General features: G+C 40.2%; 1 protein-coding gene across 8 annotated transcripts in view; it reads left to right on the top strand.

The window, feature by feature from the left end:
- Positions 1 to 9,843, top strand: part of mei1 (meiotic double-stranded break formation protein 1) — a 28,460-nt gene that overhangs the window by 343 nt on the left and 18,274 nt on the right. For 7 of the 8 annotated variants that reach the window (XR_015103278.1, XR_015103279.1, XM_086133845.1 and 4 more), the window contains exons 1-6: positions 162 to 1,500; positions 4,403 to 4,563; positions 4,914 to 5,037; positions 5,222 to 5,272; positions 6,066 to 6,139; positions 6,592 to 6,697. Coding sequence is in view for 6 of the 8 variants with exons in the window: in XM_086133845.1 (XP_085989971.1) it covers positions 4,420 to 4,563; positions 4,914 to 5,037; positions 5,222 to 5,272; positions 6,066 to 6,139; positions 6,592 to 6,697 (499 nt within the window). In the remaining 2 variants the exon portion in view is untranslated. Of the gene's footprint in view, positions 1 to 161; positions 1,501 to 4,402; positions 4,564 to 4,913; positions 5,038 to 5,221; positions 5,273 to 6,065; positions 6,140 to 6,591; positions 6,698 to 9,843 lie in introns of those variants that run through there. The other variant, XM_086133842.1, reaches the window with a different exon arrangement.

Here is a 9,843-nt window from a genome sequence, read left to right as displayed (position 1 = left end):
GACTAAGCAGAAAGGGAAGTGGGAGACACAAATGGCAAGACTGAAGATGGTGGTGTGAAAGATAATTTTTTTTTAGTTCATAATTAAGCATTGTTAGAACCCCCAAGCATAGAGAACCGAAGGGGGAGACAGGATGAACAAGTGAGCACAAGCGAGAAAAGGAATCTTGGAGAGAATTTTAAAAATGCCAGGAAAGATAAACATCAAGTGCATAAAGGGGTGCGAAAAAAAAAGAGGAGAATACAAATGAAAATATCGAGTCAGCCTTGGACAGATTCATCAATCAACAAATAATTTTTAACCAACTTAGAGAGTGAGTAGGCACGCTCATGTGTGAATGGATAAACATTTTTTTAAAATGTTGACACTGTGCTCATTGCCACGCTTAACCCCAGTTAGAGCTACAGTCTATTTTTTTCAGGTTCACCTACTTGGGCTTCCAATATTGTGAAAATAAGAATAGTAATTCATCACTACAAGGGCAGTCCTAATTACCAACATCCTTAAACATCCTCATTTCAACTCTCCCTCCTCTGCAAATCTCAACTTTATTCATCGGGTGCTTTAAAACAACCATTGCCGCATACAAAGTGCTCTCAATGGAGTAAATATTGGTCATACAATAACAAAGACAGTTCAAAAAATAAATTGAAAACATAAAAAAAAACGGAAACATCACAAAACACTAAAACAGTGCCGAGTCCAAAACCCGAAGAATAAAAATGTGTTTTATGATGCGTTTTAAAAATGGACAGCAAGGGGGGTTTGTCGAAAATGTAGCACAGGAGCGGGAGAATGAAATTTCCCAAATGAAGTGCATTACAGTAATCCAGCCCACATGTAACAAAGGCATGGATTACTTTTTGTAATTGCTGTTGAGAAAGGAGAAACGTTTTCCTGGCTAGCTCCCTAAAATGAAAAATGATGGATCGAACAACAGCACCAGTTTGCCAGGCCAATTTAAAACCTAAGTTTGAGACGATCCGCTTTAGAGAAGGCACCAGGGGCCCAAGGCAGCGTGGTGGGATGTACAACGTTCCAAGGGCCACTGGGACCAAACAACATATTCAAGAAATCCAGTGCCAGGCAGGCAGTACTCAATTTCCTCCAGACAAGACAAAATTGGCCCGAGAAAGCATCATTTTGCTCAACGGCACATCGATCAGGCAGACGCAGAGATCAGCACAGCAGCTCTGCACATAGCATAGCTCCTCTGCGCTAATCCATCTCACTCTGGCCTCTTGAGCTTTGTTTTCAAACCCTTCTGTCTGTGTCGTCCATCTGACGAGATCATTCCTGACACTGTCCATAGCCCTCGCTCCCAAAGACAGTCTTTGTATTTTCAAGGCTGCTCTCACTACTGTCCTATAAAGATTTTCTTTCATTTTAGCTGGTGCTCTTCAGTCACAGACCGAGCGCTTCTCACCCACTCCATCCCGCCTGTGCTTCGTTCTTCACCTCTTTTCCACACCCATCATTAATTCGAACAGTTGATCCCAGGTACTTGAATTCCCGCACCTTCTCCACCTCTTCTTCACTTTACATTTCAACCTCACCATTCCACTCATCTCCCTTTCATTTAACACACATACCGGTACTCCGATTGGCTGTGATCTTCCTTCCTCATATTTCCCAGCCAATAATGCGTTCGCTTTGTTACCGTCTGAACTTTCCTTTTCTTTCCTTTCTCAACCTAACAGCATTGTCCGTTTTCTATGTTCCTTTTCAAATTGTAATTTGGAGTGATTGTCACGTTCCGCAATTGAGACTGAAAAGTCGCTGTTTTGTCACTATTTCCCGAAATTAGTCTGAGTGTGTTTTAGTCTTAGTCTGCTGTCCTTGTGTCAACTCAATACATCGGTGTGCAATCCGAGGACCAAATAGGAAGTTTTTTTCCCCCCACGATGCCAATTCTGTCAGGGATACATAACAGACAGTACCTGCGCCTGCCAGGATGTGGGCATGTGACAGCAAAGGGTGATAATAACAACCACTGTTATTGGTATAATTATCAGAGTTTGTTTATTATGCCTTACATCAGCTTTAAAGTGCTGACAGGGCAAGTGGGAGAAGGCGATTAGCCTTGAGGCATTACAGATAAGTGAAGGCAAATCATTTGGGAAAAGAAAAGGCTGTACGCAAATTATGCTTCGGAGTGTAGCGCTGACATTAATTGTGTAGTAATGCGTGCTTGGAAAGTAGCAGCAATGACTCATGACAAATACACTTCATAAGGCCTTTGTGGTTTTGCATTTGAAATTCTGTCGCGTCTGGTGACAGGCTGTGTATTTTTTTTTTTCCGTCTCAGTTGGGGCGCGTATATGTTGCATAGACTGTCAAAACTGCAATACGGAGGTTGAGTTCAGAAATGTTTGACTTTTGTTTTCATCTTTAGAATCCCACAGCAATATATATGCATTATTTTATGTAGCTTTCTGTGGGAATGTAAACTTGAATGAATGAATGAAAAATGAGGACGTTAATGACATAAAACTTTCACCTAAATGAAATGAGAATCGAAATTAGCTCACGATCAAACACGCGCCTAGTTTGCAAACAAATACAGTGCAGCTCAGCTTTCGTCACGGGCCAGATCCTAGTGATGGTTTTCTTCAGCTCGATGCTGATTGTTTTGCTCTTATATCCAAATGTTTTCATGCAGTGTAAACAGGACAATTGCGATTTCTGTCAAATATTTTTGTAAATGAAGACAAACGAATGATGTCTGACAGTTCTAAAAAGAAGAGATGTAACCTGCTGATGTTTCATATTGAATGTCATTCGCTCTGCTCCTGTTTACACAAAACACAAGTAGTATGTTTTGCATTGTGTTTCTTTACTGGACCGTATGTGAAACCAAGCAATGAATCAAAATCCAGGCAAGTAAGTCCCAAAGTGTGACTGTTGGCATATCGTGAGACCTGCAGCAATTACATTCATGTGGTTTCAGCACCCCTTCAAAAGTAAGAAAATGAGAAATATGGTTTTCTTGAACTATCGGTATAACGGAATTCCTATGACAGTTGTTGAGTTGAAATTAAGTGTTTGCAACTAGAATACAAGATAAAAATGATCATTAGACGAGCATCACCTCCAGTTTAATCTAAACGGGACAGTTAGCAATGAAAGAAATAAAAGGTAACAAGTCGAAATCAAATTTGCACAAGATTTTGTCATGCTTACCTTCACATCATTTAGGTTCCAAATAGTTGCTTCACCCTGATACTTTTTGAGAAATAACCATCTTTTGATCAGATATAATCCATTGATGTGAACTCAGAAATCTCTGTGGCTGAGATGCACCACAATGCATCTCGGTGGTCAGAGCACACCCCTATACCCTCCTACTGGATGGGCTGGCTGGCCCTCCTCCGGCTCACGTAATGTCAGCTGCAAGAAGTACTGTGTCAAACTTGTGTAAGATTATGTAATTATTGTTTTATTCATCATTTTATCAGATCCATATCAATAATTATTCTTAAAAACACATTTCTAAGACTAAAGTGAGTTAAACGATGATACAAACGTCGGTGGAAACACTGCATCAAATAACGTGCAGAATGATTACGTGACAAAATATATACTTGAGGTGACTGGAACGAGATGAAAGACGTCTGGTGTTGCACAACAGGAAGTGGCTGACATTAAGCACGGTGACACAAGAGTAAAGCCAATTGCTTGCATATTTGTTTGCGTGTTTGGCTGCCAGCCTCAGGCTGATGGATCAACTCTGTTCAAGCACAAAGAAAGAAATATAAATGTTCCCACCTTTTTATATTGGGTGGGGGAGTTGGGGGGTTTATTACACATTAGTGAGATTTCCAGTACAGTATTTACCAGTGCATGTGAATTAAACGTTGCAGAGAAGTCCAACGTGATTTGGGGCTCTCGCTAGCATTTAAAGTCTGACTCTTTAAGCTAGCTAATGTACTTCTTTTTTTCCTCGATCTCTTAAACAATTGCCACTATCTTTCTTTGTTAGAGTGATAGATCTATATATAATTGGCTTAAAAAATCAATTGGTATTGACATGTACAAACAGCTTTTGTCACTGTTGGTATCAATAAAGTTTCCATTCAAAAATAAGGGGCCTTTGCGTTCGAGCTGTTAGCTAGAACGCAACGAACGATCATTAGCATTATTACACAGGGATTGTTGCTGCTGTTACTGAACGGTATTGTAATTAAATATTTTAAATATTGTCAAGAGTAAAGTGTTTTAGGAGCATAGTCAGAACAGAAAAAACATCGCTTAATAACGCTTATTTTCTTATAACCATGTAGTTGTTATCTAGAATTAGCTCCATTGGATTCATTGCAGCTAATTAGTTTAACATTTGTTTGCAACTCTCACAATTATTTTATAGATAATGTTTCGTGTTGTTTTTGTGTGCGTGATTTAGAACGACATAGCTCCAAAATGGCAAACAAGGAGATTATATATGACAAGATTCACTTCAGGCACGACCCAAGATGGAGTGGGCGCCTGGGGCCTGCTGAGGAAGGCGGGCTGCTTCTCTGCGTGGCTTGTGTCATTGAAATGCTGGAAACCGATGAGATTTCAGTGAGTAAATTTTGATATTTTTTTTTTGTGTATCTCCTCAACCTTTTCATTTCATCTGCGAAATTTCCACAAAGACGGTGGACACTTGTCACATTGCGCTAATGGTATATTAGTTTTTTAAAAATAATAATTCTGAAAAAACAATGCCTGAATATTGTTTGTTTTACATTTATTAACATGTTACTGTTAATGTTGCCAGTTCCAAATTATTACAGTGGCCTTGTGGGTTTTTCTGTCAAAAGGGTTCCAATTATTTTGCCTACTTGTCTATAAATACTTCTATTGGTAGTGATTAATGGCAACCACATTTTGATGTGTGACTTTTCCATTCATTGTTCTCTGTTTTTCAGTCAGTCAGGAAGGCTTATGCTTTGTCCGCTATCATTGGGTTGCTAAAGTGTTCTCCTGGGACTTTGAGACAGTTGCTCCAACAAGACCACCGAGTCTCCATTCGTTTTATAGATTCTCTAATGGGTAAGAATCATCACTGCACAGAGGTGGGCATCCAACAATACTGATTTGGATAGGGGGAAAAAACTGCATCCAGTCCTCCAACACTGACTTTTCTCCAAATCTCTTTCTATGCAATGTTGTACACGACACATCAGAAGACAAGCTTATTGAGCAAATCAGCCTATCATTATTGCTCTATCCACAGGGATGCTTCACACTATGGTGGACCCAGCCACTCTGGAGAAAGTCGATCAAGGTAAAGAGCAAATGTGGATAAGCATTCCTACGTTACCGATGCACAAATTACGCCGTTATGCAACTTGCATAACTTGCAACTCGAATCGTAACAGCATAGAAGTGCATGAGCAATATTCCTCCACTGCCCTGTGCCAGTTATGTCTTTTTATTCGAACAATCAAGTTAGCCTGCTGTGTGCTGATATTTCCTTCATGTTGACCCCCCAGTGAACTGAGAGTTTTTAATGCAGAACTAGAAGTTTGAATCCAAATGACAGAATGATTTTATAGCTGCTGTCTAAGTATGCCTGAGGGGAAACTTTGATGTAATGCTAGACTTCAATTGAAACTTGGGATATGTGAGAAAAAGAAGATAAAATTAAGCATCTACATCACTCAAAAACTTGTTAGGTGAGAAAATTGTGGGCGGTATACAGAGCAGTGTTTCAGCTCATCATGACTGATATGATCAATCAATCAATACGTCACATGAACATTATGTTCATTAGTCATACCAGCATAAGAGTTTCATATTCCATTTATGACCATAAAGGACAAATAAAAGTAATAAATATTCATAGGCTAATTTTGAACAGATTCATTTGGTGGGGGGGGGGGGTAAATGACTGCTTAACATTGACACAGCTGTTCAAATTGCTTTCAGTTTGGTTGCATGCAGGAGTCATTGAAAATGTAGTTTACTACAATGACAAATAGTGGAAAATAAGGGGCATATAACTTCAACACTCAACTACAGTATATATGATAAAATCGCTCCGAACATTAAAATAAATGTTTGTATGTCATGTTCAGTTCTGGTTCTGTTCCTGGTGGAGCTCCAGAGTGAGCTGCCATTGCACTACGTTTTGGATCAAATAAACAGACAGGTAAGAAAGCCACCTAGAGAGGGTAAAATCTCCTTATGTACACATGTACTGTACACTAAAACATGTATCATCACCTTTGCAGCCAACAACACATCCTCCTACAGTTGTTTAGTAAACAGAACAACGCGCATGTCTCCCCTTGCTGCTGTTGTGTAACCTTTGGGGGAGGTAATCGTGGTAAAAATAGCAGCAGCCCACCCTGCAAGTGCAAAATAGTAAAATCGATGGCAGAAATACAGAACACAATTCACCTCATTGGAAGTGTGCATGAATAAAAGTGTACAGAATGTATGCCGCTGGAAAATGAGGCAGGATCATTTTGTGATACATTGATAAATTATGTTATTCAAAACTTTGGCATTAATTTGATTACTCTACCCGCCTCAAGAATTATATTGATGTCTATCTTTTGCTGTGTGAATATGGTTTTATAGTTTTTATTACTGCTCTAGGTGATTGACCAGCTCAACGTGAAGAGTTTCTTGCCAACGTTCAACTTCTTAGGGAGTTTGGTGGAAACCGTTCCCAGCGTTGCCTTCATCCTGGTGACTCAATACGGTGAGGCCCGAGCAAGACTCGCATAAGATCGTAAGCTGTACACTTGAAAACAGTTGTAACAAATGCGTCTTGTTGTTTGCCCTCCCACGCGCCGATCAACTGACCTCCACTTTCCCTCATACATGAACATTCACACCGTTTCATTGTATTCAAAATCCTTTAGATTGGGGGCAGGGGTGCAGTGGGCCATTGCGAAAAAATTGCCCTACACACCTTGCCCACCAAGCTTTTTAGCACTTCCGTCGCACGACAACAGAACAACTGCAACTCGATATCGGATTTTGAGGCTTTAACAGGTGCCAGATCTGGCAAGCCACATCATTTTAGGTTGCCCGCAAAAACAAATTAAGCACGTCAACTTCCATGATACTTGTTAAAGTCTGCACCAGGATTTCAAACAGTCATTTGTAAAAAAGAAAAACGGTGACACATTGCAAGCATTTTCTTGTTACGTAATTACAATAAATAGTAGTTGAACAAACAATTAATCTTGACTTCTGATGCATCGATTTGTTTTTGTTTTACATTGTCTGTATGTAATAGTGTAAGGAGGTGATTAAACACGTTTATGGTCTCACAGTCACAACGGCCCCCCAAGGGAAACTTCGATTACAATAAGACGCACGACAAAGATGAGTTTGACAGCCCTGATATACAGCTTCGTGAACTGAATTATTTAGTTTTGAATTAGATTGTGAAGGAAGAAGTGGCTTGCCACAAAGAGATGAAAGAGGACGAGAATAAATCAGTGTGCGGATATTGTGAGAGGCTGTTGCCAAAAGCAGTCCAAGCGGGGCGTACAAAAGTCAGACCCGACCGGGTGGGGACATTCCAAACCCCTCACCCCGTCGATGATGGTTGATGAAGGGGCATAAAACAAATTCGTCTGCGATTGATGGGCATAAAGACCTTTACTCCGCCACTGTACATTGAAAACAAAACCTGAATCTGCATGTTTTTTTTTTGTTTGTTTTTCAAATAAGAGCGCACATGGTTTAACACTGTCCTATATCAATTAACAGTCATAGGACTAGAGAACGATGTTTACAACTGTAAATAATAGATATTTTTTTCTAGAATAGAGGGAAGGAGACTTCAACCAAAAATTTTAATTATTTATTTGAAATGACATTCCTCTCTGCATTAAATATCGTTTCAGTCCGATGCCCGTTTCAACCAATTTATTTATGACTGTGTCCTCTTTTTTGGGAAACTTGACCATGTGTTGCTCTACCCAATACACTACGTCTCACACTGTATCTTTTTCCCTGACCTCACTCAATTCAGTTTCTCGAACTGACCTTTTCAATTACGCTCCAGCTGCACTGAGATGCTGTGTCACCCTCATATGCAATGCATTGCCAAACCCATGTCTGTTCTATCACCTGAAAACAGTGTGCAATCCAACCAGTAGTTCAGCTGCAAGTCAATGCAATATTTGTTTATGACACCCCACAGGTATAACAAGAATGCAAATGCACCTCTCAGAGGCATCATTTAAAAAAAAAAAAAAAAGATTCTCTCAGTCTTATGATAGCCACTCCTGTGTTTTTTTCTGTACAATTTGTTCACCCCAATGAGCATCTTTGTGAGTTTTACAAGCTCCACATGGAGGCAAATAGTAGTGAGGCGCCTGATGCTGATGCAAGATGCAGGCTACCTCTATTGACTGTATGTCTGTCTGTGGCCTGTCACTCAACACTTCTCCATGGGGTTGTTATGACTAACGACATCAGCCCCGCACTGACAACATGAACCGAGTATATGTCACACGATCGCTCTTGCCGTCTGCCTTTCCACCTAACCAAGTTACTTCATATCTTTCTCCATTTTTGCCAGTCCAATTTTTTTTTTTAATATATTGACTGTGTCCTAGAAAATTGCTTACAAATTGAGAATTAAAGGCAAACCCCCTTTCTAACCAACGTGGAGATCAGGGTAGCTTCCAAGGATGACATGAGTAGCCCGCGGGCCTGTTCTAAAAATAGCTCACTAGTGATGACACATTGTGATTTTCTGGGAATGTTGTAGAGATGATCATTTAAAAATGTACTTTGAACAAATTTGTTCTTTCAGAAGTGTGATCCAAAACTGGTAGACCCTTTGGATTAATCGGTCCGACAACCATCTTGGATCTATGTATGGGATTGTTGTTGAAACCGTGCATTGAAATACAGCATCTCTTGGCCAACGGCAACAGGACATTAACAGTGTGTTGCGTCCATCCTTTACTTGTCTCACTTTAGCACCTCTGTTTATGTAATCCGTTTATCCTTCTGTACAGTCTTTCCTTCTTGCAGCTGCTCTCTCTGCAATACTGCTATGATTTATGTGGTATTACCTGACCTTGATGGATGTATAAAACAGTTTTTATCTGGTTGATTCTACCTCTGACATCCTTGCTGATTTGAAGTCTAATTTGAGTTCAGGCTTTTAGCCGGCTGTTAGCAATGTACGTTCCTCTCAATCAGGGAAATGGCTCATCGTTAAATTGCTTTCTTAATAAGAAAGCCTCTGTTTCACTGGTAAGATGTTCGAAGTTATGTTGTCAATGGTGCTTGAAACTAACTAAACCTTATTCGTTTTAAAGGATGATCCCCCCCCAAGCAACTGGCTGTGTGGCATCTGCCCGTCTTTCTTTCCTTCTTCATTCATATGATCTGGACACTTGTCCCTACCTCACTTACAGCTGCCTCTAGCTATCTTTCTTTTGCAACCTTCTCCTTATCACAGTCCCTTTCCAAATCAGTGACACACTTTCTCATCGCGGCGACGAGTAATGAGCATGTGATTAATGCTCTCATCTCGGTTTAGTCTCTCTCCCACCTTTCATTTTGTTCCACTCTTCTCTGTAGCTGCTGCACTCGTCTTAATGGCAGCATTTGGCGGGGGGTTTTTCTTTCATTTTTGGTCACTGCTAGACTGAAACTTAATAGTAGCATTTTGTTGCCAAGGGCTTTTTTTCCCCTACACACACACACACACACACACACACAAATACCTACAGGCCTACTCACCAGCGTAGCGTTTTTTTTTTTTTCAGTGTTATGTGTTTGCACACAATTTGTATGACAGAATACAATATTTCTCCATGGTTGCATCCATACTGTTTCTTTGGCTATTTGCGCGTGCGTCGTCTAGCCCAA

Source organism: Hippocampus guttulatus, chromosome 16 (genome assembly GCF_054856545.1).
Source record: "Hippocampus guttulatus isolate MCC_2025c chromosome 16, RoL_Hgut_1.0, whole genome shotgun sequence".
Lineage (NCBI taxonomy): Eukaryota > Metazoa > Chordata > Actinopteri > Syngnathiformes > Syngnathidae > Hippocampus > Hippocampus guttulatus.
The sequence above is the reverse complement of the archived record's forward strand: the minus strand, read 5'-3'. Positions and strand labels throughout refer to the sequence as shown.